The sequence below is a fragment of the Ochotona curzoniae genome, unplaced genomic scaffold (assembly GCF_017591425.1).
Source record: "Ochotona curzoniae isolate NIBS_2020 unplaced genomic scaffold, NIBS_Ocur_1.0 contig_3622, whole genome shotgun sequence".
In the NCBI taxonomy this organism is placed as follows: Eukaryota; Metazoa; Chordata; class Mammalia; order Lagomorpha; family Ochotonidae; genus Ochotona; species Ochotona curzoniae.
The window spans coordinates 2,133,688-2,160,687 of NW_024465926.1; the positions used below are offsets into that span (position 1 = coordinate 2,133,688).

Here is a 27,000-nt window from a genome sequence, read left to right on the forward strand (position 1 = left end):
CTGGAAGCATCTTGGCAGAGAAAGAAATGGAACTGGGCGCCAGCGCCCCCCAAAGATCCCCAGGTGCCAGCCTGATGGAGGGCAGAATTTTGCCCTCTGCAGAGCTGCACCGTTTCCAGGAGAGGGTTAGGTCTGGGCTGCACGAGAGCTTTCACACACTGATGGAAACCAGAACACCCCACGTTCCTGGGAGCTGGGGGGCCGCGGGCAAGGCACAAACAGGAAGTGTGGGCCTGCCAGGGTTCTCCCTCTCGCACTGCTGCGACGCCGCCGGGCACTTTCCTAACCACAGACAGAGCCACTAACCATGGGGAGGAATGTACCCAGGAATCTGGTCCTCCCACTCCTGAAAAATAGGTCACCCAGAGCTCGCCGCCTGGGGAAAGCTGCACATTCGGGTGTCTGTCCAAAGCAGCCTCCCCGCTGGTCTCGGCCACCTCAGGGGAACCGCAGCAGACTGGGCGCTCCGAGCATGAGGGCTTCAGATCACGGCGCAGTCACAGAGTCCAGGTGACAGGCTGCAGGTAGAGGGAGGAACCCCGTCCTCGGGACCAAAGGTCTCGGCCGGGAGCAGCCAGGCCTCAGGGCTGGGGCTGATGAAGATGCAGAGTTGCAGCCGGAGCCCAGCTGGACCAGCCCTGCTGTACGTGGAGCTGGCCGGCTCTCAGCCCCGGGCCGTCTGTCTGACCAGCAAACATTGGGCCCGGTTGGTTGTCTCCATCGGCAGGAATGGACTGCAATTTTTATTTTTAAATAACTGCTTTCTGTTCCAGGCCTGAAAAACTGGCCTTCCACCTCCTCCTGTCCCTCTGCCATCCCTTGGGGCTGCGTCATCCTGTCCCTCTGTCCAGCGTCAGGGAGCACCAGGGCAGCCAAAGGAGACCCCTGGGATGCACCTTGCTGTGACATCAGATGCCAAGGCAGGCAACTTCCTGGCCATTCGTATTCCTGCCCACCACCCACCCAATGCATTCACAAAATGGAAACAAGCGAAACCCCAAAGCCCCCCAGAGGACGGCCCTCCGCGCCAGGTGCTGGGTGATCACTGCCTGACCGCAAAGATCCGGAAGGCCTTCCCATCCCGGGGTGCGCTCAGGCTGAAAGAGAAGGGAGAGCACACATTACTGAGGGCTCTGTGGTGGAGGGGATGGAAGCACCACTCAGCACAGCTTGCAAACCAGTGAGGGGAGTTAGGACTCGCCATCCTGGGTCCCCTCCTGGGTCCCACCAGCACCACGTGGCGCCATCTGACTGCCAGAGCGCTAAGCTGGCCCCTGCACCTGCCGCAGGGCAATGCTCCAACATGGCGTCACTGTTGGGTTTGCTGCTATCTGCTCACCAGGTGAAAATGCGCCGGCAGTGTGAGATTCTGGGACTCTGCCCTGACAGAGTCCAGCCGGTCCGACAGCCATAGTGTAGATTCTGCAACTGGGGGTGCACACACCCGCTTCCCAGAAGAGCAGCCATACCATGAGCACCCTGTCTCATTCCCTCAGGCTCCCTGAGCTGGCCCTTGGGCTACTGGTCACCCACACATGCACCCACAGGCTTGTCTGTCTGCCACACGATGGCTGCTGTTCCTAGTCCCAGCCCGCTCTGGGTGGGTTATCCACGCTCTGCTATGACTCAGGCGAAGCGGCCGGTGGCGGTGCAGCCTGGCCAAGAGGAGCGAGAAGGTCTGGGAGAGGTGTCCGGCCCTGGGCTCCAATGCCCAGCATGCCCCACACTGTGATCAGGGACTCATTTTTCTGAACAGATATGTCTAGCTCTGCTGCCTGCCTGGCCCCTAACGGGTACATGTCCCAGGACCCGAGATAACCCCCACCCTACCTCCAGCACCGTGCCTGTTGCCACTGTGCAAACCTGTGCTTCCAGCACTTCCGGCAGACTTGGTGACAATGCCCACAATCACCTGAGGTAAGTCCCTTGATCTCTCCAGCTTCCTGAGACAAGTGGACAAGGGCCTGGTGGAAGATGAGGCTCCCACACACACCAGGCCCAAACCAAATGGACCCATGCATGCCACCGGACTCCAAGAGGGGCCCAATTTCCCAGACCCGGGACTGGCCCAGCAGCAGCCACCATGGGCAACCGAACAGGTGAGGACAGCCCAGCCCATCAAGGCCACCTGCACCTGCTTCCTCATCCTGCAACCAGAGCCTGCCGCCCACCAGTGCCTTTCTTCTCTGCACACGAATGCATCTTACATCAGCCAAGTCCGCCTTCCAGGGGCCACAGAGAGCAGGCTCAGCCAACACCAACGCCAGGCTGGGAAAGCTCTCCCGGCCAGTGGGGGTCGGTGAGAACACTGAGGCATGGCTTTGCGTGGCAGGGGGGAGGAAGCCTGCCTGTGGGGGATTCTCCTCTCCTGGGGCGCCCCTGCACCTGCAGCAGCCACAACCCGCTTCTCACACAGACAATCCACCCTGCAAATGTGGGGAGGGACTGCACCAGCACTCCTCCTGATGAGGGCCTTAGCATGTGTGCCCTCTGGGTAGAGCTGCTTCTGGGCTGGTGCCCCGTTATATGATACTAAGCTTTTGTCGACACACAGGTATCCAGGGACAGTGACAAGCTCTGAGGAGTGGCATGGACCAACAGATGCACTTGTAAAGCTGACAGCTACCAAATGAAGGCAACACCAATGGACCCCACTCAGGGTCCCAGGTTCTTAGTCAACACAGGGACGGGCATGGCATCCGGTGAGTTTCGGCGCTTTGCTTACAGGGAGTAGACTTGAGTCACAAGCCAGGCATGATTTGTCAGCACCATTTCCCGCATGGATAGGGTCTCTGGGACCCAGTGGACAGCACTGGCCACCAGCCACCTGGGCACACACACAGCTCTGGCCATGTGGAATTCCTGGTTGTTTGTCGTCCTTCCCCACAGCAGCCTCTAGCTTTTGGCTACCCTGGGGTTGAACTCTGGCAGTGCGCATCAGATGGGAGCACTCCCAGAGTGGGGCTGTGAAGAGAAGCCAAGAGCTGGGAGGCAGCTGACCGCAGCAGCAGCCCCAAGAGGAGGCAGACAGCCGCCAGGGCTGTGTGACCTGGCCGCCCTGCTGCTCACTGGGCAGCACAGACCCTGGGGTCCTCCCCGCCTTCAGGACTGGGAGCCCCCATCCCTGGTCTCTGCATGTGGTGGGAAGGTCTTGGGACCCTGTATACCCCTGGAATCACCCTGGGGCTGGAGACCCCATAGACTGTGGGTTCTCACTCACACCCCCACAGCAAGGGGGATGGGGGAGCCACTTGGGCTGCCATCCAATCCACTAAGCAACCACACTCCAAGCCCCAGCCCCCGTGTCCTGGGCCTGGGAAGTCAACAGGCACAAGCGAGAGGAATGTGGCCTCTTGTCTGGGTGCTGCTTATACCCCAGGCCTACCCCTGTGGGAAGAACCACAGTAGCTGGCAGGGGGTTGGGCCAGAGTTCTGGAGCCATGTCACAGCCACACAGGTCACCCAGTCCCCCACCACACACATATGTCCCCCAACAAGCCATCACAAGAGTCATCACATATGGGATCACCTGAGCTTCCCACTGACCCCTGTGTCAGAGGAGGGAACTGAACTGCAGGTGGACTCGGTCATCTTACTTCACAGCCCCCATGCTCAGGAGGGTCATGTCGGGGAGCTGCTGTGAGGGCTCTGCAACCACCAAACACACCTGTCCCAGAAGCAGCAGCTTCAGGGTTGGGAACCTGCACCCCAGGGAAGCAACAGGAGAGCAGCTGCTGTGGGCTGCCTTCCCCCACCAGGCCCCAGATGCCAGCCCCCAGGAGGCTGCCGGGCAGAGCCCAGGCCACAGGCAGCAGGTGTTCTGGGGTTGTTCCACTGCCAGGGGATCCCACCTCACCAGCTGCTCCGCCTCCCACTCTCTAAACGCACCGAGCTCCCGTCATCAAGTTTCCCCCAGTGGCGGCATGTGGTGAGAGCGAGGGCAGGAACTGTGGGGGCCGCCAGGTGGGTGGGATCCCCGACCCAGGCTGGCCCTGCTGCTTTGAAGCGCCTTCCCTACCCAGTGCCCAACGCATGGCAGCAAGCCAGGAAGTTCAGTGGCCCTGCAGGTGGCCCCTGGCCAGCCAGCTGGGGTCCGTCAGGGACATGGCTTCTGTAGACAGACAGCCACTGGAAGGCACAGTTGAGGGCTGGGGCTGTAGGAGATGCTAGCCCCACCTCGGGCTCAGAAAGCACTGCACAGCTGAGAGGACCCAGGCTGTCCAAGCCACCCGACTCTGGTGCCCGCAGACCCTGACCTGCCCTAGGGGGAGCGCAGATCGCCCCTGCCCACTGACAAGGACCGAGACGCGGGTCCCTTGCTGTCTGTGACAACAGCGGTGTGCATGAATGGGAGAAAATAGATGAGCATCCCTAATCAGGTTGGGTCCCTTTCTGAGGAATGTTCTAGAAAGGCTTATGCAAAGCCTTGGAAATCCCATGCAGAAATCCCTCTTCCATGGGCTTGGAAAAACAGCTGCATTGTGCAAGGACACCCCCAGGAAGCTTTGCCCCATGGGCAGCATACAACCAAAACCTCAATGAGGCAACAGCAGCGCTCTCCTCAATGCAACCCCACAATCTCCCCCAGGCCCTGGTGTCAGGGGCATCAACCCCATCTCCACATCCCACTCATCCTGTGGGGCAGGGACTCTTGTCCCATTTCACAGATGAAAACACTGAGGTTCAGAGCCTGGGGTTGCGCCCTCCAGGCCCCCTGCCGGGCTCACAGCCCCTCCCAAGGGGTCCGAGTGGCTCACCCCCGCATCAGGAGTCCGAGGAACTGCCCGTACCTTTCCGACTGAATGCCGTTCCTGAGTGAGCCCACATAGCCCTTCTTGGCATCGACCGGCATCACGTCGACGGGGCCCCCGACCTCGTCCTGGATGACTCCAGCGTGCACGGCTGTCCTACAGATGCTCGAGTTCTGAAGGAGGAGAACAGCTGCGGTCAGCATGGGCGTGCCGAGTGGGGGGGCAGGAGCTGACTGGGCTCCCTGTCCAGAGGGCATGGCTGGGCACGGTTCTGTCCCCACTCCAGCCCCCTGCAAGGGACCTGCAGCAGCAAGTAAGCCACCTGCAGCCCCTGCTGACAACACTGGAGCCTCCTCCCAGAAGGAGGCGAGGCAGAGCCACGAGGAAACCCCATGTGGCTCCCCTGAGGTAGGAAGTCTAACCGAGGCCGCAGGCAGCACGGGGTGGCGGGGTGAAGCCTCGGGATTCTGTGACCCAGCTGCCCACTGCCCAGGACCAATTCCCCTGACGTGAAAGCTGCATCCCTTGCCGCCTGCTCCTCACTCCAAGACAGATGGAAGAGCCACCCCAAAGCCTAGGATAGCCATCTCTGTGGGTGTCAGCCCAACACCCCACATGCTGTGCGTGGCTGCTGCTCACATGGAGGGAAGGAAACAGCAGAGCCAAGGCTTGGGCCGCAGCCAGCCTTCCACACATGGCTCTCTGAGGGGCAGTGAGAGGGAGGGCTGAAGGTGTGAAGGGAGAGAGTGGGGCTCAGGGCTTAGCTGGGCAAGCAAGCACCCCTGCCCACTGCCAGCAAGGACAAGCCCCCCTGCACCCAGGCCTAGGTCAACAGTGGCTCCAGCACCTGGGACCTTACACGCAGGTGTCCCGGCTGTACCCCAGCTCCACTGGGTCGGAAATACTGTGGTGGGGTTTGGAGCAGTCTGAAGGGGCTTGTGATCCATGCACGGGTGCAGGAGCCTGTCCCAGCACAAGAGGCGGGGACAGGTGGAAAGCTGAGGCTTGGAGAAGGAAGATTCCCCCTCAGTATCTTGCAGCTGGTAATTGCCTTGGCAGAAGTTTCAGCTGGGGTCTCCTGCCCAGGCCTTGCTCTCAGATCCCACCCTGATGCAAAGCCAGGGAGAGGCCTGCCAAGGAACATACTTCCCCGGCAACAGCGGCACGGCCGTGCCCTTGGAAGTCTGGACACAGCGCTCCCAAAATAAACCTCTCTACACTTTTTCCAAGAGCCATCGGCATTTCCCAGAAGACAGAGTGACCTAAAAACCAGGCCAGAAAAGGACACCCCGAGTGGAGGGAATTCCTTCTTCCTCTCCCTCCCTGGCCCTCTGCCTGCTACAGCAAACACAGAGCCAGCAGCTGTCGTAAAGCCTCTGGCAAGCATGGGGACCCCAAAAGCTCAGCCTCCACTCTCCGAGAACACCATCATTACACAGGTTTTGCCCACATAGCTCTCTGGCTGTAGGCCTTGGGCGTACCAGCAAGACAGAGCAGGTGGTGGGCACCAGAGCCCTGTGCTGCAAGCCAGCTGGGCTGTTTGCGGGGCAGCGTGCTCTGGGCTGCGGCTTCTCGCCGTAGCCTCTTGGGGAATGATATCGCGAGAGGGCAAGTCAAAAAGCAGCTGGATCAGAAGTGGCTTCCCACTCCTGCTGAGAGCCAGGACCACATCTGCCTATGTGGGTCACCACCTCCCCACACCCTGGACGAGGTTAGGGGACACAGCATGCACAAAAACTGGGGCTCAGCTGGAGCGACGGAAGAGAAGAGACTCCGGGAGCAGAAGAGGCTAGTCCCAGGCAGCCAGCGAGGGATGATCTGTATCTCCTCCTGAGGCTGCTAGCTGAGTGACTGCACGGTCAGAAAGAGGCGTGACCACTGCATCTGACCATCCAAACCTGGCAAAGCCCAGCAAATGAGGCTGAGGGAGGCCCTGCCCCATGTTCACAGCCCATGTAGGGGGTGCTGTGGTCCCTGGCATGGGGAAGCCAGAGCAATGGTTGCAGGCAGGAGCAGCCTGGAGCCAGTGAGCAGCAGTGCAGAGGAGTCTCTGGTTCTGGCCACACACAGATCATCGCACCAGTTTCTGAGGGCTGAACGGGCCACTCGGTTCCCTCCACTCGGGGTGTCCTTTTCTGGCGTTGTTTTCAGGTCTCTCTGTCTTCTGAGAAATGCCAATGGCTCTTGGAAAATGTGTAGTTGAGAGGGCTACAGAAGCAGTCGGGGGAAGGTCGGATACTCACATCTGTGTAGACGTTGGTTCCGATGACGGGTGCCCAGGAGGACGACTCCTCTCCACAGCGTGCTGGGCATCGCACCCTGGAAGACACGACAAGTGCATGGTGGGTGCAGCCTGCAAGGTAGGCCCTCAACCCTGGAAGCCTAGGACCTCGGTCCCTGCGTGGACACTCACGGCCCCCTTCCCCACCAGCAGGGCTCTGGGATCACTTGCTATGCTCATTCAGGGCCTGCAGGCTCCTACAGCCTCACATGCAAACCTAGTGACCACATGGGGACCACACACGCTAAGGACATGGCCAGGAAGAAAGTGGGGTGTGAGGCCTCCATGGAGGGAGTTAGCAGCCTGTATGTGGGTGTACAGTCAGGATGAACAAGCCTCTGCATGGTGCCATTCCTGTGTGTGGCTGAGCAGAGGGTACGGGTCCAGAGAGGGGACTGCCGAGAATGGGGGCGGGAAGGGCTGACCACTGCTGTGCTGCCCCATGGTGGCCCAGGGCTGAGGAGAAAACCTCTTGCTGCCATTGGGAAAGCCTTGCTGGTCTGAGATTCAAGGCAGGAAACAGTCTGAGCTTGGAGTTGGCACTGCAGCTTAGCATGTAGAGCTGCAGCCTGTGAAGCTGGCATCCCATATGGGCACCGGTTTGTCCCAGCCACTCCACTTCCAATCCAGCTCCAGAGGATGGAACACCCAGAAGAAGCCCTCTTGAGGCTTTTCCTTGTCCAGATCCTGGAGTCCCCACTTATGGTCTCCCTGACATGTGATGCCCAGGCACCAGCCTGCAAGAAGCAGTGCCTCCCACCCAACCCAGTGCATCAGCCTGGGCTGCCAGGGGCCCCTGCTGTGTTCATTATCTCAATGTAGGGGCTGGGCCTAGGGAACCACCTGCCCTGCTCCCAGGAGTCACTATTTTCATCTGAAGGGGCTTCTCTGGCAACTGAGATAGCGAGGGCGTCCAGTGGTCCTTTCCAGGGGGACCAACAGGTCTTCCGGGGACATGAGCTGTTTCACACCATGAGGCATAGGCCTCCCCGGGGTCTGTAACCGCAGACAAGTACCCCACAGCACAGCCTTGGACCCCAACTCCACACCAAGCACCCTGCACACCTGGGTGGCCAGGGGCTTGTCCTCCTACTGGGATAGGACCTCAGGGTCCCCCTCTGGGCTGAGGATAATGTTGGGGCTCTCCATGGCGGCCACGGGCCATTCCTCATGGAGACATGCCCTGGGCTGCTCCTCCTGCACACCTTGATAAAACCGATTTGGAAAACAGCTGCCTCTGCAATGATCACAGAAGAATCACAGGCCAAGCACAAGAGACAGGCAAGAGCTCAAGGGCACTGACCCAAATCAAGGCGTTTGTTCTTTGCAGAGTCCAGGCGACTCTGGGACAGTTACATGGCCCGAGGCCCACAGGACCCACCCTCTGGGGCTGCTCTGGACAACTCCACCGCCCGGTGACCCTGCTGAGAGTCTAAGGAAGGAGCCCAGGCACCCGACCTCAGTGTGTAGCCTCAGACTTGTAGGTGCCACCCAGCCTGGCAAGTGCTTCTCTCAGCCCCAGTGGAGGAAAACCCAACGTCAGTGAGGCCCTGCAGGGACACCTCTGTACCCATGAGAGGTGGCACTTCCAGCTCTGCCCAGCCTCCACTCAGCTAATCCCTCTGACCCCCAACTTACCTCGGGCAATGAGCCATGGGCTTCTGAAATGGGCAGAGCTGAGCCACAGTGGTATAACAGTCCAGGTCTTGCACTGGAAATGGGAACATGGGGACAAGGGTCAGTGGCCCCTGTAAGCCTGGGCTTCTGGTGCCCAGTCTGTGCAATGGACTGCTAGGGCCAGATAAGGGTTAGCTGAGGTGAGACACAGACCTGCATGTATCTGTGGATGAAGACTGCTGTGTCCCAAGCCCTCACAGGGTGCAGGGGAGGCCCAGCTTCCTGCCCCAGACCCCAGCCTGGGGCTCCTGCTTCTAACCAGGAGCTTGCAGGAGCAGCCTCATTCCTGCCAGGGTCACGTGCCTCTTCCCGAGTCACTAGCTAACAGGGTTTCATGCTGGCCACCTGTAGACACATCTGCATACCAATTCCTGTCTGGGCCAGGCTTGGATTGGCCATCTTAACCAAGCAGATGGGAAAAACTGGACTTGGCATGTTCATGTCGAGGTGGCTCAGCACCCCAAGGTGCTTCTGCTCCAAAGGTTACTGGGGAGATCAGTGGTGACTGGGTGCCAGTGCCGTGGTACAGGGGGTAAAGGAACCACCGGAGATGCAGGCATCCCACATAGGCACCGGTCATGTGTCTGCGACTGCACTTCCCACCCAGCTCTCCACTAATGCACCTGGGAAAGCAGCAGAGGACGGCCCGAGGGCCTGGGCTCCTGGGCCATGTGAGATCCAGATGGAGCTCCTGGTTCTTGGTTGTGACCTGGCCCATCTTCCAGCAAATGGAAGAGCTCTCTCCCTCTGAGAACTCGGAAGGTTAGGAGGTGTCTCGACCCAGGCAGCAGTGCCAGGCCTGTGCTCCTGCCCCAGCACATGGTGGCTTAAGAAACAAGATCAAGCAACGACCTGCACAGGGGCCTCTTGGAAAAGTCAGAGATGCCGAGAGCAATGATGGAGCAGGTGTAATAGTCAAGGAGAAAGAGAATCTCCAGGGAGACGAGACGCTCTATGACTGCAGTTCCCAGGAGACTGGCCAGCTTACCGTTCACTTTGGACACCAGGAATGAGCTGGAGGGCTTGTACTTGCTAGAAGAGAAAATGCTTAGGTGAACGTCGGCTGAGGGCAGCTGGGGACGCACCTGCTCCTGGCCTTGCCTTCCCACAGCTTCCACGCTTACACTTCCTGTTTGACTCCTTCCATCTCACCCTAACCCCCAAAGCTCTCAGAATATTCTAGAGCAGGGCTTCTTAACCCTTTTGGTACCAGGGACACCTCTGGTAGGTCTAATAGAATCCAACCTGAAAGTTCTAAAATGCATAAGGTCAGCTTGAAACACCACAAAGGAAATCAGCATGGTTATGGAGCAGTGAGATGGCCTTGCAGCACAGCCGCCGCTGGCACTGCCCAACTTACCTAGACACAGGGTTCTAACCACTCCTCACCCCAACCCTGGTCATCACAGCAGGGAGTCATGGGGTGCTAGAAAGGTGCTGGCCTGGTTGGCAGTCAGCATTCACTGGGGAAGAAAATGCTGCATCTCCACCGCCAGTTAGCAAGACTAAAGCTGGAATGCGGCTCGTGGCGCCATTCACAGGCCGCCAACTGCTACCATGTGAAGATCCCCTGCTTCAGATACCAAGGCAGCCATGCCAGGCACTAAGAGGCGAGGCTGTAGGTCAGAAGCCTGCCAATGACCTAGCTCTCAGGGTGACTGCCTGCACACTTAGTTGCCCTACAGCCATGTTGGCCACCCAACCACAGACTCCACAAAGAGCAAAGACCCCCCATATTGCTTTGTTTCCCTGAGCACACCCCAAGACCCCACGCCACAACAGCAGCCAGAGCACCTGCTGCCCAAGTGATCTTACAGCTCCCGGACAACCCTGGCCCTGGGCGTGGCCAGACAGGACAGGTAGCCATAGCAGGAGGACATGGAACCAGGTCTCCCTGACCTTGGGCCCTCAGCTCCCTGAGACCAGGCCCTGCCTCCACCTCCTACCATCGCCCAGGAAGTTGGAGAGCTAGGGATGAGTCTACCCCAAACCCCACCTGACAATCATCTTAGGGAAAAGAGTTTCGGGCTTAGGGCTTCTGCACAGAGCTATCTCCTGCCCCAACATCCCCAGTCCCAAGCCTTTTGAGGGGTTAACGTGAACTCTCAAGAAAGCCTGGCTGTTGGAGCAGTTCAGAGGAAGGATGTTCAACCAGCAGGTGCATGAAAAAAAGCTGCAAGTCTGAAACCACAGTAGGGCATAAAAAGCAGTGGCAGCTGCTGGTGGCAGTGAGCGCCTCGCTGTTTAGGCTAGGAACAAAGCATGTGTCAGGATTCAGTGTGGGCCCAGCAGCCATGCCATGGGCCCAGTACCCATGCTGTGGGCCGAGCAGCCACACTGTGCACACAGCAGCCATGTCAGAGTGTTCACAGAAAACAGCAGGGTCTCCAGGAGCTTCCTCTGGGTTCTGGGTGGATGTGCTTTCCCTCTGTCCTACACCCGAATGTGGCCCCAGTCTCCCCACCCACCCCTCCCCAGGACGGGCCAGGCCAGGGCCGCGGACCCCACAGCCCGCTTACCTGACGGACTCTATGCCGTTCTTGTGTGACTTCACGAAGAAGGGCATCCTGCCGTTCCTGGTGATGTCCACCAGGCCCCCGTTGTCGTCCAGGACTCCGTAGTGGATGGCAGCCCGGCAGATGCTGGATGACTGTGGGGGAGGGGGGCCACACACACCACACTCAATGCTGCTTTGTCACCAGGAGCCCAGATGCTTACCTTAGCTCCCAAGCGCCAGGCAGCACACACCGCTCCGTGCCCCATCCACCCCACCACGCCTCCCCACCCAGGCCATAACCACCTCTTTGTTCCTGGGGCTGCTTATCTGGGAAACCTCATCAGAGGCACTTAGGCAGAGACAAGCAGCCCTTTCTCTCCACGCAGCCAGGTGGGCATTCATTCCAATTTTAGTATATGTGTTACAGAAGTGAGTACCAGGTGAGCACTTGAACACCCAGTCCCAGCTCCCAACCGTGGGGGCACCAGCGGGTAATCCCATGTGTCTGCGTGGGAATTGGCACTGGCCACGCCAAGTGTGACCTGCATACTTTGAACACAGAGCGCAATGGCACACAAGCTATGCCAGGAAACACTGGTCACACTTACACTTTCGTAAAACAGAGACCCAAACACCTTGGTCTTGTCGTGCAGGCAGCCTGCTGGACAGTGGTACCTAGCAGAGAGGAGGTGGAGCGGTGGTCAGAGAGGCAGGCGCCTGTGGTGGGTTCCAGGCTGTGAACACAGGCGCTCACCACCGCTGGCTCCGTGGTGCCTCCCCGGGCCACGCCACAGGGGGCCTTCACAAACATGGCAGTCCCCTCCCCCCGCCACCACCCTCATGTGCAACCTGGCCTTGAAGGCACAAGAGAACACAGGTACCTCAGAGGAAGGACAGGTGGCTTCAGGTGCACCCCGACCCCCTCGAAGCTCTGACTTCCAATGGGACGAGTTTAGAGGATCAGACACTTCCTGGAGACCGAACCGCCTGGCCTTTAAATCCAGCAAAATCCAGCAACGATGGAAGAGAATGGCTTGCCTCAACCCTTAACCTCAAAAAAACCACAGCCTCCGCCTCCAGGGACACAATTCAAGCTCATGGCCAAATGGCCAGACCAATGCAGATGGCGGGAAGGTTAGAAGCATGGGAGAACAGAGAGGCATGGCCAGACTTGAGGGTGCCATCTCTGAGCTGGATGCAGCCACTAACAGATATGCAGCTGGGAAGGCGCCTAGAGGGGAAGCCACTCAGCTGCTGACTCCGACTTCCTGCTAGTGCGGATCTGATGGCCCAGGGAGCCTGGTCCCTGCCAGTGGCGTGGTGAGCTGGTGGAGTGCCAGCCTGGTCCTGCCCTGGCTGCTGTGGGCACCTGGGGAGCGAGCCTGCAGGTGGGAGCTGGCACCCAGCCTCTCAAGTAAGTCATTACAATTGCTACTGGGCTCCATTAGATTCTTGGATACTTAGTATTTTTTTTTTTCTTATACTTTGTTAAAGTCAGAAAAGCAAGGCCTGCAGAACACATTTAGTAAAAATTCACAAACAGCAAAATAGCCAGTAGGTCATGGACAGGCTTCCCGGGGGGGAGACAGTGGGGTGCTCCTGTACTTCCTGTCCAGAGGCTCCTCCCCATCATACTGTGGGGCAAATGCCTGTCTACCCACGCCTGTCCATGCCCACTGGCTGACAATGCTTGAGCTGCGCTATGAAACCCCAGATCCTCAGTGTGGGGGATGACATCCTGTGTGCCAGGCACCTACAGGCAGCACCCCACCATGGAGCACCAGGCACAGCTCCCCCGGTCCCCCGATTGTTGCACCCCTGACTCTGGTGATTGGCTGACCTCTGGCTGGCTGTTCAGGGGGCTCTGTGAGGGCTATGGCAGGTCCTCAGCCCTGCCCAGGTGTGCGTGAGGTGTCCCCCCAGCAAACCAGACAGTAAACTCTGAATTTCAAGGCAGGAGCCTCCACTTTCTTCGTCTAACAAGCACTCACAGGAGCCCCTGCGAGCATGAGAACCAACGCCAGCACTCACAGGAGTACCGTGAGATCCCCTCTCCAGGAGGCACGATTTCCCATCACAAAGCTGAAGGTCAGCTAGTGTCAGCTGCACCTGTCATCGGCAGCTGCCAGAAAGAGCAGCCAGCACATCTAAGTGCTCAGCCACAGGACATGCGGGTGCCTTGCTCTGAAGCAGCCCCACTGCCAGCCTGCAGCAGACCTAGGACCTGCCAATGCCACGGCTAAGGCTCTGCCAGGTCACCTGGGCCCTGGCGCTTGTCCAGCACCTTCTGCAGGTGCAACATAGAGCGCTGGGTTGTGCTGTAGCCTGCTGCAGCTGAGCCACTGAGCAGCTGGGCAACTGGCTCCCAAGTGCCTGCAATGGCCAGAACTGCACTGATCCAAAGCCAGGACCAGGAGCCTCTTCTAGATGGAGCTCCGAGCCAGGCACTGATCATCAGTCGCCTGTGTGTCCCAGGCGTAGTGGTCTGTGTAGTGGCCACTTCCAGAGCTTGAGGTTCCCTCTCTCACTAGGCCAGAGCATCTGCAGTTGAGGCACCTGCTGGAAAGCTCTCCTTGCCCAGGCAGACATGGGCTGGCACGGAGGAAGTGGCCACAGACTGACAGCACTAGGGCAGGTTCTAGAATGCACGCTTCCTTCAAGAACACCTTCACAGGAACACCTATACCCCGAGCTAGATAATCACGTGACCCGGTGTGCCCAGGACTGCCAGTGCCAGCTCTGGGAAAGTTCCAGTTGAGTTGGGACTGGCTAGTCACCATCCCCAGTTTCCAGACCATTTGTAGGGCCATGGAAAAGAATGAGGGTCGTGTCACCACTGCAGTGACAGCTGTTCTGTGAAACCCCAGTGTACCTGCCCTTGCTGTCTGCTCTGTCTCCCTCTGCCCGGGCCTGTCGGCCCCGTGGAAGCCTTCTGTCCACAACTCCTTATGTACCTGGAATTCCTGCAGATCCAGGAGGCTGAAGACCCTGGTCTACCCCTGCAGTGCCAGGTACCATGGCTTTGAGCTCCCCACACATAAAGTGGTCCCAGCCACACAGAGTGTGTAGGCCCAGAAGTCCTACAGAAACAGCTCAACCCATGTGCTGAGCTCTGAGTTGGTGGTGGGGGTCCAGTGGAACCACGACACATGACCAGGAACACCTTATGGGCTACAGGCAGTGGGTGCCATTTTCCCAGGAGTCTGCTCAGCGTGGCTCAGGCAGTGACCTGACAACAGATGAGGATGTGACGTCTGACCCACGGCAGGTACTCCAAGAAGGGTAGGCCCAGCCCAGAGCTCACCTGTTGCAGGTGGATCCCTGGCACTTGTCCTTCATTTTGGTGTCACACTGGATGACTTGGGCTGGGAGAGAAACATGGAAATGAATGTCACGAGTGAGTCTGGGTTAAAACACCTCCCTTCCAGCCCACTCTGAGGGACCTTCTAGAAGATCCCAGAACCCACTCCAGAGCAAGGGCAGTGCCTGGCAGGCCCTGGTGTTCTAGTGGCCATGGGAGCCTGGACAAGAGTCCTTCATACTGCAAGGGTGTGTGTGCCAGGAAGAGTACACTCACAGCTCAGCAGGCAGCAGCATGGGGGTCTAAATGGGAAGGCCAGGAAGAGGCTACAACCCAGCCTGTGGGGCCAGCCATTCCCACCAGTGTCAGCCATTTCCTGATTCTGTCTCATTTCTTATTGGGAATGGCACTTTCACTTAACAACAGCTGCCTTGACTACTACATGGTGATGTCACACGACATCGTCACCTTGGACCTTAGGACAGAGCAGGGCACAGAAAGACGGTGGGGGGAAGAAGGGGCTGGGGTTCTGAGGAGGCTGAGCACGGGCCTCTCCCTGAGGCCAGTCCATGAGAGACCCTCGGGTTCACCCGGGCAGATAGAGGCAGGGGCCTTCAGCTTCCGGCCATGTCTTCAACAAAAACTGCAGGCCTAGAGCCTGATCCCAGGATTCATGGGCGGTGCTAGGCCTACCTGGGCAAGCAACATGCGTGGGGACCACAGGGACACTCAGAATTTGGGGCGCTCCTGGGGAAAGCATGTGGCTCCCCACACCTCAGCAGCCACTGCCACCAACTCTGTGATTTCAACATACGGGGAGACCCCCGACAACTGCAACCCTGACACAGGCTGGCCGCTGCTGCATCATGGGTGGGCAAGGACAGGCTCAAGGAGTTCCACCACGTGCCGAGGCCCAGGCAGCACTGGCTGGGTCCAGCCCAGGGAGCCACCGGAGGGACGAGGGAAGGGCTGACCTTCCGTGCCACCCTACTCCACTCTGGGGCTCTCCTGGAACATGGCTTAAAAACACCCTTCTCAGGGTCCTGTGTTACGGTGCCCCTGCAATGCCAGCAGTCCACATGGCAATGCCAGTTTGTCTCCCGGTTGCTTTCTTCTGATCCAGCTCCCTGCTGAAGCACCTGGGAAGGCAGCAAGACGGCCCAGGTGCTCGGGCCCCAACACCCATGTGGGAGACCCCGGATGGGACCCTGAGCTTCTGCCATCTGCCGTTGCAGTCTTTTGGCTGGATAAGCCAGCAAATGAAAAACCTCTCTCTCCCCTCTCACCCTCTCTCTTGTCTTCCATCACTCTGGTTTCTGAATAAATAAATGAACAAGTAAGTCTTTCTCTGCGCCATCCCCCACCCCTAGTCCACTCGAGACCCCTGCTACCCGCTCCACCAGCCCCTTCAGGAGGCCTCGGCCCACTCACTCATGTAGCTGACAGTGGCTGTGCCCTTGGGCTTCATGGGCCTGGTCACCCGCGGCTGGATCCACACATGTTTTTCTTGGGGAATGGAAGCTGTCTCCACCTCGTTCATCTCGTCCGTCTCGGGCTTTGGGCTGCGGGTCTCCTCTTGGTGGTGGTGAGGGGGAGAGATAACACAGGGAGTCAATGAAAACGCTTTCTGGGCCAGGGCAGCAGGGGCGGCGGAGGGGAGCAATTTGGAAACCAAACACGTTTGAGGTCTGGGCTCACAAAGACGCACTTGAGTGGCAAAGAGCAAGCTGCAGTGCTGGGCAGCCTGGCCAGGAAGGGAGCCAGAAGTACTCGTGTTTGCTTGGGAGAGGTGAGTAGGCCCAGCGCCCACACACACCTGCCCTGGAACAGCTCCTGCCCCACAAGGGTTGTAGGTGGGTACCCTGGGGTCTCCTGCAGTTCCTCTGCCAAGAGGCGTGGGGCCCCCACATCCACACATGGAGTGTGGGGTAGGGCACCATTCACATGATTCACCCATCTCTGCTCCACCCCCCAGAACACCACAGCTTCCAATTCCCACTGCCCCCAAAAGGCCGTGACTCCAGCTATTTAAACCCTTCGCTCCTTAAGCAGTCATGTACTCATCTTCCACATTTCCAACTGCAAAGTCAGACAGGACACCCGTAAGCAATCTCCAGCCAAAGCCAGAGCAGGTGGCTCTCTGCGCCAGAGATGGTCCACATCCACACGAGCCCATCTTAAGGCGGAAACACAAGCAATTTTCACTGCCACTCGAGACACCAGCATCCTATACGGACACCGGTTCAAGTCCCAGAGGATCTGCTTCTAATCCAGCTTCCAGTTAATGCACCAGGGAAGACAGTGGACATCGGCTCAAGTACCTGGGTCCCTGTTGCCCCTTCCCACACCTACATGCTCCGCCTGTCCAACAAATAACTAAATAAACCTCTCTGCAAACTGCAATGGGGCGCAGCAAGCAGCTCAGCCCCATAGTGGGGCTAATGGCCTACAGCCCGCTTCCTAGAAAAGTGTGGAAGTGTCATTGCCCAGAGGAGACCCAGACTCATGTCCAAAGCCCTCCTCCTGCCTCTCACACTGCTATGAAGTCACAATGTCCCAAATGGAGTTACCGTTGGCCAGCAGCTGTCTGCAGGGTGCATGTATGACAGGCCCCCCTGAGGGACAGTTTGTGGTTCTCAACAGCAGCCCTGTCATCCGTAAGGGACCATCCATCCCCTAGCCCATGTCCACTCACCCCAAAGGCCAAGAGACGCCTCTCCCGGGGTAGCAACCCAGCACCTCTGCCCCCATGCCTTCCCAGGCTGGGGCCGCCAGCCCAGACCAACTCTGACAAAGCTGAGGCTGGGGTAGAAGGGGCCCTGGAGCCCCAACTGCTCTCAGGCAGGCCCCCAGCTCCCACAGGATGCCAGTACCCAAGCAGCTGGAAGCTGTCTCCACCCAACACTGTCTGGCACACCTGGCAGAACCTGCTGCCACAGGTACCAAACTACCACATATTCTGCCACCTGGAGACACAGCACAGAGACCAGTGGCAGGGCCAGGAGGGCCGTGAGAGTACCACAGTGGCCATCGTGTCTGGGCCCTACTGGAAGCCCCATGTCTGAGAGGCCGTCCACCCTGCCCGTCAATGCAGCCATTCATGCCGTCCCGACTGATGGCCGCAGCTGGCTGGGGCAGCAGCCGGGGTTCTTCCACTGGCTTCTAGGAGTTGAGACCTCATAATTGCACCTTTATGTACCCAAATACAGTGCGGAAAAGCAGCGACAGCCTTGGAGGGCTTCCTGTGTCAGACAGGCAGACGGTCCTCACCCCTCAACACTCACACACACACACTCCGGATTGCTGGCCCACCGTAATGACAGTCGCCCCCCCACACACAACAACAACCAAGGTTACCCCAAGGTCACTGTGTGCATCAGCCAGCCCCAGGCCCGGGTCTCAGCCCCCAGCACCATCTCCATGCCCAGCAGACACCCCTGCCTGCTACTAGCATCCACACAGGCTCTTCGGCCTTAGGAGACACTGCTGATCCCCATCTCATAGAGGTCCTCCTAGCCAAGGCTCAGAGTGGCTGAGGTACCAGCCAAGCTCACCCCGTGGCCATGCAGTCAGACAGCCAGGCCAGGGGCCAAACCTCCTTTCCCTGAGCCGGGAGGGGTCATGGAGGGGCGGGGGAGCCTTTCTCCTTGGCTGCTGATCTCTCCATTACAGGTCACGGCCTCACCAGCCACTCTCAATCCACGCTGATTAAGGAGCTTACGCAGATAAGCTGCTTACCAGGGGAGTCTGCTTGGCCAGCCAACAAGCCCCCCCGCCCCGGCTGACACCTGCCAGGAGGAGCTGGGCATTTCTCCCCCAGCCAGCAGGCGGGTACATGGGGCTCCGCCGGGGGTGGGGAGATGTGTTAGGGCCTTGGCATACAGCATGTGCTCTGGGGACATGGGAGGCAGGGCATGCTGGCTCAGAGGCCACACGCCTCTGGAAGAGCCAGTAGTTGTGGCAGTGGGGAGGGTCTGTGAGGAGCATGGGCCTGGTGAGCACACGGCGGAGGTGGGGTAGCGTGGAGTGGGGCACCATCTCTCTGTGGAGTATAAGAAGGCTTCCCGGAGGGTGGGGATGGCACCTGAGCTGGACAAGGGACGTAGGCTTCTATCAGTACTCGCAGACACCTCTCCCTTGCTGCTGTTGCCTCTTACCCTGGGAGCCCCTGCAGCGGGCACAGCTACCCTCCCAGGATCGGGCACACAGGGTCACTTCCTCCTGACTGCCCTCCCAGCACTCTGCCTGGTCTCCTGGGTGCCACAGGGCTTGTTGATGGAGTCCCAGGAAACCCCAACCTCAACCTCACAGGCCAGAAGCCGCTGGCCGAGACCCGGCCCTGCAGGACATGGTTTCTGGAGCCTGAGGGACACCCCAAACGGAGAGAAAACTTGGGGCACAAGAATCATGACAGAAGCACCGGCCGGCCAATAGCACCTAGGAGAGGCAGGATGGAAATGGCCCCCAGAGAGCTGGCCTGGGAGAGCCCAAGAGACCAAGCCAGGGGCAGAGGAGGGCCCACCTCACCTTCCTGCTGTGGGAGTCTTGCCTGCTGCTTGCCTCATGCCAGACCCCAGGCACCAAGAAGCCGAGGAGGGTCTGTGCTTGAGGCCGATTCCAAGACCCCATAAGGGGCAGAGTGGGGTCTCCAGGAACCAGGACTGGGGTGCTGCAGGCGACACACTCAGGGTGCCTGCAGCAGGCCTGGACTGAAGTGACCACCCATGAATGCCCTACGACGGATGCCCAGGTCCCCACTGCCTACCTCGGTAGCACAGGTTGTCCTTGCAGCCACCTGCGTAGTCAGCCGGGCACTGGGAGCAGGGCTGGCCGGTTTTGTAGGGGGCTTCTCCAATCCAGTTCCCCCTGTAGATGGAGCAGAAACACCTTCAGGGAGGGGCGGCCACCCCAGCTCCCTCCCTTGGACAATTGGAAATCACTGCCTTCAGGAAGCCCTCTAGTCATCCCCTGGGCACACACAGCTGCCTGTGCACAAGACAAACGGTGAACCCCACACGTCTTCACACAGGGTGTGTGGGCCGGGGTGGGAGAAAGGTGCCTGTTCTGTGTTTCTATCTGCCCACACAGGCATGACGAGGCACCGCACACTGGGCCCATGTCAGTGCCAGAACTCTATGCCTGCCCTAAACTCCAGCCAACATCCCTGGCCTGGTCTGAACTCCCAAACAGGACAGCACCAGGTGGAGAAGGCCACAGTGAGGCCCTGGACTCCCTAGACGCCAAGCCTGCAGCGCTGTGTCCTGGCCCCTCAAACCCCAACCACAGATGCCCACAACGGCACAGTACAGATCCTCCTCCTTGGACCCAGGTGGCAAACGGTGGCCCGCAACCTCTGAACAACCTCCGAGGGGCTGTGGACAGCCCCACCTGCTTCACCCACTCCTTGCAACTGAGCCAGGAGGACTCCCGAGCCCCTCCCCATGCTGCCCTGACCCCTGCCTGGGGCTCGGCCACTCTCCTTAAGAACAATGCTGCCTTGTGTGCTCCACCATGCAGGGGTCAGGAGAAAGTGGCCATCCACATGCAACACCATGGAAGCCACAGGTCTCTGGGCCCATTCATGGATGGGGTCCAGGCAGATCAGAATGCCCACTGGACAGAGAGCTGAGAATGAGGGCTGAAGCAGGCACTGAGATGACACCAGGGCCATCCCTGGTTCACAGTCAGGCTCTGCTCCGCCTGCAGCTCCTTGGGAGAAAGTACATGATGGCTCAGGTTCCTGCCTGGCCGCAGCTAGGTCATGGCTTCAACACAGCCCAGCCTGGCACTTGTAGGAATTTTGGGGACAGACCCAGAAGATGGAGGATCTGTTTGTCTTTGTAATAAATTGATAAAAACTAAAATAAAAGTGATGGAAGGGGGGCTTTAGGGGACACAGGGCACAGGAAGCAGTTCCATGATGGCCTGAGTGGGCAACACTTTGGACGCAACTCCTGCTGTGGTTCCAGTGTAAAATTCCCAACTCCCAGGAGACCCCATCTGGAGATGGGGCCTTCCCAGGAGGAATTCAGCACCTGCCCATTGGACAGAAGCAAAGGGTCAATTGCTGTGTGCAGCCCAAGCCGTGTTCATTTTCCAAGGTGCCACTCACAGCCTGCTTGCCGAAAGTTAAGCAGGGGAGTAACTTCCACGTGGGAGACCCTGCTGGGTGCCTGGCTGACATCTGCTCCCACCCTGACTCTGTCCTGGTGGTCCTGAGTGTCTCCCCAAACCAGTCTGTGAACAGTCCAGCTCTGGCCAACAGCAGAGAGCATGTATGGGGGTAGAAAGGGTCTAGGGAGAGAGCCCCTTTCCTGGTACCCTGCAGCTGCCTTGGCACCAAGAGGTAGATAGGGATGGTAGAGCTGAAAACACGAGCCTCGGTCCTCCCTGACACCACCAGGCCACCCTGAGGTGAGGGACGTGTGGCCGAGAGTGCAGGGCCCTCAAACGCAGGAGACCTCACAGTCAGGCCAGCAAACCCCACTCCCACCGGCACGGCCCCAGCACGGGTCCTCACTTTGGAGCGTAGTTGCACACGAGGTAGACAGCATTTTTCCAGACGTCCCCCCAGACGACCATGCTGTGGCAGGTGGTCACGGCACAGCCGATCCTGTTGGTGGTCGCCCAAACCACCTGCAAGACAGCACCCATGCATCACAGCGGGGCCAGGGCATACAGGTGCAGATGCCAAACACTGCCACTAAAGCACTTTTTACCCACGGAGCAGCCAAACACTTCCTCAGTGGGGAAGATAACGAAACAAATGAACAATAACAGACAGACAGAAGAACCCACGTGCACACACAATGCAAATGTCCCAGCCGTGGGAACCTGCCGCGGAAGCTTCCAGGCCTCGTGCTCGGCATCCAACCTTGCCAGGCGGCACAGGTACTGAATCCCGGCAGTCATGGGCTGAGTCTCCCGAGGTGGGGCACGGCCGGCGCCCAGGGTTACCTGCGTGTAGTGGGAGCACATGGGCCCCGCACACCTCTCGGGACACCAGGGGTCGCACTCATGAGGGTAAGGGTACGTGTAGTCCTTCACCTCGTCGTACCAGGCCTGCACCTGCATCGCGGGAGACCGGTACCTGCGGGGCACAACGGCTCGTGACTCCCCCGCCTGGGTGGGTGCTGAGCTCACAACATTGTTGCCAGGCTGGGGGAGCAGCCCCAACCTCTCCCACTCAGAGTGGGAGGGGACCTCAGGCGACCACATCCCATCCCCATGTGCTCAGGACACTCCCGCTTCCCGCAGAGTCCTTCCTGATGTCAGATATGCATTTATGTCTGTAGTCTTGGGGGACAACTGCATAGCCCCTAACTCCACACTTCACAGACACCGCCAAAACCAGATCTAAGTTACAAGTCCACAGCGCCCAGTGGCAGGCCACGTGCTGCCCAGTGGCCGAGAGAGATTGAGGGGGCTGGGCTGGGCTCAGGGGTGCAGGCTCCCCACTGTGGAAACTCCCTTCACATTCTGGCGAGACTATGTTATAGAAAACAAAATACACCAAAGGAAGACAGCCCCACATGGATCCCCCGACGCCGTCAGCCCTAGGAGTGCCACCGAGCTAATGGCGGGGACAACCTCTCCGGGCTGGGAGGCATCTGGGGTGATGGGCAGGCCAAGCCTGCAATGCACTTTAAAATGACACGTAGAGCCCAGCTCAGTGTCAGGAAGCACTGGGCACATGGAGGCTGCCCAGGACTCATGGCAGGAGACCCTAAGGTTGGTTGGTTAGTTGGTTGGTTTTAAGATTTATTTATTTTTAGTGGAAAAGAAGATCAGATTTTTACACTGGCCCTGTCTTGATGGTCACCAGGCATGGTGCTGGACACTTCCTCAGTGACACCATTCTGTCCCACGGGCAAGGAGATGATGTCCACTGTCCCTGGGTGCAGGCACTATGGCTCAGCCGGGGTGTCACGGGGGTGGGGGTGTGCAGCTGGCTACCTGGCCCAGACACTGCCAGCTCTGTCCCCAGCAGAGGGGACATAGGAGTGATCAGCCCAAAGGCCTCAGAGGGAAAGAGGGGTAAGTGACGCCTTGTCGTCAAGGTTGGGCCTGGCGTGGCCTCCCAGGGTGGGCAGAGGAAGCATCCCCAAAGCTTTAGGAACATCAGATGGCCCCAAGCCCCTGCTCGTCCCACCAGGGCCTCCTGGTCAACAGCAAGGGGGGCTGGAGCACTCTGAAGGAAGTGAGTGGCAACTGGGCACCCCAATACCTCCAGTTGGACCACCATGACCAGGGGTCAGCTACCCAGGCTGCAACCTGCCTCTCTAGGCCCTCAGAGGTGTTCTGTGCTCAGCCTCAGCTTCCCACATGCCTGGGAAATGGGTTCTCTCTCAATTCAGTATCAGGCACAGTGGCCAGGCCAGCATGAGGCACAGGGCGGGCAGCTCATCAGTGGGACCCGTGCAGCCCCCGGAGCTCCAGTGTTCTCACCTGCCCCAGTGCGCGGCCAGGTTCTGTCCGATGGACACCAGCAGGTCGGAGGGCCCATGCTCCCAGAGGCACTGCTCGGCCCAGGCTGCCGCGGACCTCTCCAGCTCTTCGTCCCAGGTCTGCAGGGAGAGGAGACAGTGTGAACAGCAAGGCACAGCCACCCCCCTGTGGGGCTGCCGCGTGGCCAGTGGCCAGTGCTACACCTCGGTGGTCCCTAAGAGACAGAGGACAGGCTCCCACCTCAGCTCTGGCCACTGTCCCCGGCAGGCCCGAGAGCCCTTCCTGATGCTTGTGGCTCCCTGTGGTCACCTGTGCTGGGTGCTTCTGTCCTCAGATGTCGTCGGAATGCTTTGATTACATTCAGACAGACACCTCTGGAGACAGATGCCCCTCACACCCATTTTACAGCTTAGAAAATTAAGGCTCTGGGAAATAACCAGCAGCAGGCACGGATGTCACTGTAGCACCAGCATCCCCCGTGGACACTGGTTCAAGTCCTGGTTGCTCCACTTCCTATCCAGCTCCCTACTAATGTGCCTGGGAAAGCAATGGAAGGTAGCCCAGTGCTCAGGCCATTACACCCACGTGGAAGACCCCAGAGGAAGCTCTTGGCTCCTGCCTTCAGTCTGGCCACTGTGGGCTGCCGAGTGAGCCACTGGATGGAAGCTCTCTGTCTCTCTCTCTGACTTTCCAAGTAAAATTCCTTTTAAAAAAGATAATATTCATCAGTCACCCCCATGGCACAGGTTGTGGTCCAGAGACCAGCCCTGAGACAGCTGTGTGAGCCCACTCTCCGTCCTCAGGCCTGTGTCCACGGGAGCAGGCGAGGGGCCGTGGAGAGGGCGGGCGAGGGGCCGTGGAGAGGGCAGGCGAGGGGCCGTGGAGAGGGCGGGCGAGGGGCCGTGGAGAGGGCAGGTGAGGGGCCGAGGCCGGCTGCAGCCCGCCTGAGCAGAAGCCAGCAGCGACAATCAGTCACCGGACTCACTCAGCGTGGACCCCGACAGCAAAGCACCGCAGATGCCTGGGGCTGAGGTGGCCCACTCCCCTCCAGGCCCTCTGCCCCGGGGGGCCTGGCCGCCCCCCATCTACTCACAAAGCTTAGCTCACCAAGCACCTCAGGTGCGGGACCAAGGTGGGAAGCGCCCGGCAGGCCGGAAGCCAGGTCTCAGCCACGGGGGCTCCCCTCGCGCCCGCTCCTCCCTGAAGCTTGGTGGGGCTAGGCCTGCAGTCCCTGCCTTACCTCCAGGGGCCCCAGGAAGTCCTGGCCATGGACTGCCAGGCCATCTAAGGCAGCTACAGGTGCAGCAAGGCCGCCTCACGCACGACGCCTGCAGCCGCGAAGGCGTGAGCCACCCCTTTCTCGCGCAGCAGCTCTCGCGGGAACTGGCCGGGAAGCGGCGCGCCAGCGCAGCCTGCTCCCACCGCAGGTGCCTAGGGCCCTGGACGGCTAGAGAGGCCACCGCTTCCTGCCCCTCAGGAACTGTGGTCACTGAAGCCCAGCCCTGCTCTGCAATGGCCATTTTCTTTCTGTGCTTCCCAGTAAGCCCCTCTGCTCTCAGCACAGGGAGGCAGGTGTGCAGGCCTTGGGGCATCTGGGCTCTGCATGGGGTTGTGGGATGCCCCAGCTGTGATTGTGGGCGTCAGGCTCCTCGTCTACCAAGTAGTACTGATCCCTGAAGGCCAGGAGAACAAGAAATGACAGTCAGTCCCACGTCAGAGAGGAGCTCACGTCAGGGCTACAGTTTTCTCCGTTCTCTCTGTCCAATACAGCAGCCAGCGTGAGTACGGCTGCTCCCATTCAAGTCGACTAAAATCAAATCAAACTAGGAACCAGCTGTTCTGCTTCCAGCTCCTTGCTGAGACACCTGGGAAAGCAGCAGAAGGTAGCCCAAGTTTTGGGACCCTCTGCCCACGTGGGAGACCCTGGTGGAGGTCCAGGTTTCTGGCTATTACGGTCATGCGAGGAGCAGAGGAGCCAGTAGATCTGTCTGTCTCTTTCAAACAAATTGGGAGGCGGGGGGGAGGACAGGGAAGAGGGCAGCTGCCCTGGTGGTGTGTCAGGCTGATGCTCTGCATGGAACACTGGCATCCCATGTGGGCGTCAACTCCAGTTCTGGCTACTCCACTTCCAACCCAGCTCTCTACTACTGCACTGGGAAAACGGAGGACAGCCCAAGGGCACGGTGCCCTGCTCGCTCAGGGGATACCAAGAAGAAGCCTCTGGCTCCCGCCGACGGCCTGGCTCAGTTCTGGCCATTGAAGCCTTTGGGGACTCTTTCAAGTCAAACAAACAAACGTTTCTAAGAAAAGAAAGAGAAAGGGTGAGAACGAGCTCGGGGGTCATCCCCCACCGAGGTGCATCCTGAGCCTGCTCCCCAGCCCACCAGGGCAGAGCCAGGGAGCCCGTGCTGCCAGCACTCACCATGTACTCCATGTTGGAGGCAGGAGGGTACACTTGGCCACGCAGCTTGTTGTGTAGCCCCAGGATCTCCTCGCGGTCAGCCCAGGGGATGGCCCTGCGCGTGCGTGAGTGGGGCTCGTCCTGCCGGTACTTGCTGAGTAGCTGCTCCCAGTGGGTGGCGTTGGGCAGGACCAAACCTTGGGCCCCACAGAGCAGCAGCACCAATCCCAAGGGGACGAGGCAGGGCAGGATGCGGCTCATGGCTCCCCCGTGGCACTGGCTGGGCTTCTGGAGGCAGAAGTGACTGCTGAGAGTTCTAGAAGGAAGCAGAGGCAGTAGAAGAGGGCGCGTGAGAGTGTAGCCACCATGGTTTCAGCAGGACAGCAAGGGGGCACACATGGTCCTTTCCCACGTGCAGGTGTGGAGACTGGCTCACGGACTTTCAACCAGGCTCCCCAGACAGGAAGTAGAGCTGGGAGTCAAGGCCCCTGAACTTTAACCCCCCCACCCAGGGAACTAACAGGTAGACACCGAATCCGTGCATGCAGAGAGAGGGATGGGGCCATGGGAAGCAATGGCATCAAACGAAGCCATTCAGTGGGGTTCCCATGACTCAGTGACACATGGGGACTCAGCCAGCAGGAAGTCACCTAAGCAGTTAGGCCTTGAGGCCCACCTGCTGCCACACTGAGAATCCCCAGACCTGGGCCAAGGCAACCCTCTTTCCTCTATAAAGTCACACTGGCTCAGGTCTCATTACAGTGTGAAATGTTGGCTCTCACGGTTGCCATCCCATCTCGCAGCTGGGCAAGTTGAGGTGCAGAAGGGTAGCAAGGTGAGACCTGGCAGTAAGTGAGAACCCTGAGGCTCCTGCCGGTGTCTCTGAGGAGCCAGACCTGCCAGCTAGCCCGTGGCCCCCATCTCACCACTGGCTCAGCTCTAGCAACAGGTCATGAAGGACAGGTGTGGCAACTGGTCACCTGGGAGGATGCCACGGGTCCAGGAAGAGGAGAGATGGCCTGGCTGTCCCTTGCGCAGAGAGGACACTATGGCGGCCCCCAGCTGCAGCCTTGGAGGACCAGGAAGAAGCCTGCCGACAGTGACAGCACAGGGGCTCGGGAACAGGAGTCCCCGGAACTCTGGCCTCGAGTGAATGTCCCTGTGTCTGAGCCCATGGGGTGTCACCTGCCAGGCCTGTTAAGACGGCAGCTGAAAGAGTGTCCTCAGGGATGGTGGGTGGATGGGCGCCAAGATGGGTGCTGGGAAGCAGGACCACTGGCACCAGGGGGCAGGCCAGGAAGCCATGGGAACACTACAGTTCCCATCCCCGCTGCTGGAAGGGCTCCAGGGCCCTGACAGGGCCTGTGCCCGGAGAGAAGATAATCCTGCCACACTTGGCCTCCTCCGCGGTGGCCTGCTCAGAAGGCAGCCTCTGGGGCAGAGCCCCGGCACGGCTGGGAGGACCTCGGCGAGCTCTTGGGCAAGAGGGCAGACTTTCCCAGCTCCTGCCTCCCACACAGGCCAGGCTCCTGGCCATATATGCACATGTCCACGGTGGAAGGCTGGCCCCAGGAAGAGGGGCCAGGACACACAACGCAGGGCTGGGAAGTGACGGCAGGATTGACATCCCCAGGGTCCCTCCTG

At 59.4% G+C, this 27,000-nt stretch overlaps 1 protein-coding gene across 2 annotated transcripts; it reads right to left on the reverse strand.

The window, feature by feature from the left end:
* Positions 1 to 25,972, reverse strand: CRISPLD2 (cysteine rich secretory protein LCCL domain containing 2). Of its 2 annotated transcripts, XM_040982285.1 has the most exons (15): positions 25,378 to 25,972; positions 22,956 to 23,074; positions 21,465 to 21,597; positions 21,028 to 21,143; positions 19,273 to 19,373; positions 18,239 to 18,257; positions 15,939 to 16,069; positions 14,511 to 14,571; positions 11,815 to 11,881; positions 11,229 to 11,359; positions 9,698 to 9,741; positions 8,671 to 8,743; positions 6,995 to 7,070; positions 4,791 to 4,924; positions 1 to 1,097 (listed from the first exon to the last, which is right to left on the reverse strand). In XM_040982285.1, exons 1-15 carry the CDS (start codon positions 25,615 to 25,617, stop codon positions 1,043 to 1,045), a joined length of 1,500 nt encoding a protein of 499 aa, XP_040838219.1. In that variant the 5' UTR covers positions 25,618 to 25,972; the 3' UTR covers positions 1 to 1,042. The 2 variants fall into 2 exon arrangements, with proteins under 2 accessions (XP_040838219.1, XP_040838218.1); XM_040982284.1 differs by lacking the exon at positions 18,239 to 18,257 and having other exon boundaries at positions 15,939 to 16,082.
* Between the last annotated feature and the right edge of the window lie 1,028 nt (positions 25,973 to 27,000).

Bases quoted from the DNA above. Each gene is read 5' to 3' on its own strand.
- CRISPLD2 (XM_040982285.1), bottom strand. From the start codon at position 25,617: ATGAGCCGCATCCTGCCCTGCCTCGTCCCCTTGGGATTGGTGCTGCTG. The intron at 19,374-21,027 runs GTGAGGACCCGT...CTCCATCTACAG, and splicing joins GTGTGCAACTACGCTCCAAA to GGGGAACTGGATTGGAGAAG. The intron at 14,572-15,938 runs GTGAGTGGGCCG...TTTCTCTCCCAG, and splicing joins AGCCACTGTCAGCTACATGA to CCCAAGTCATCCAGTGTGAC.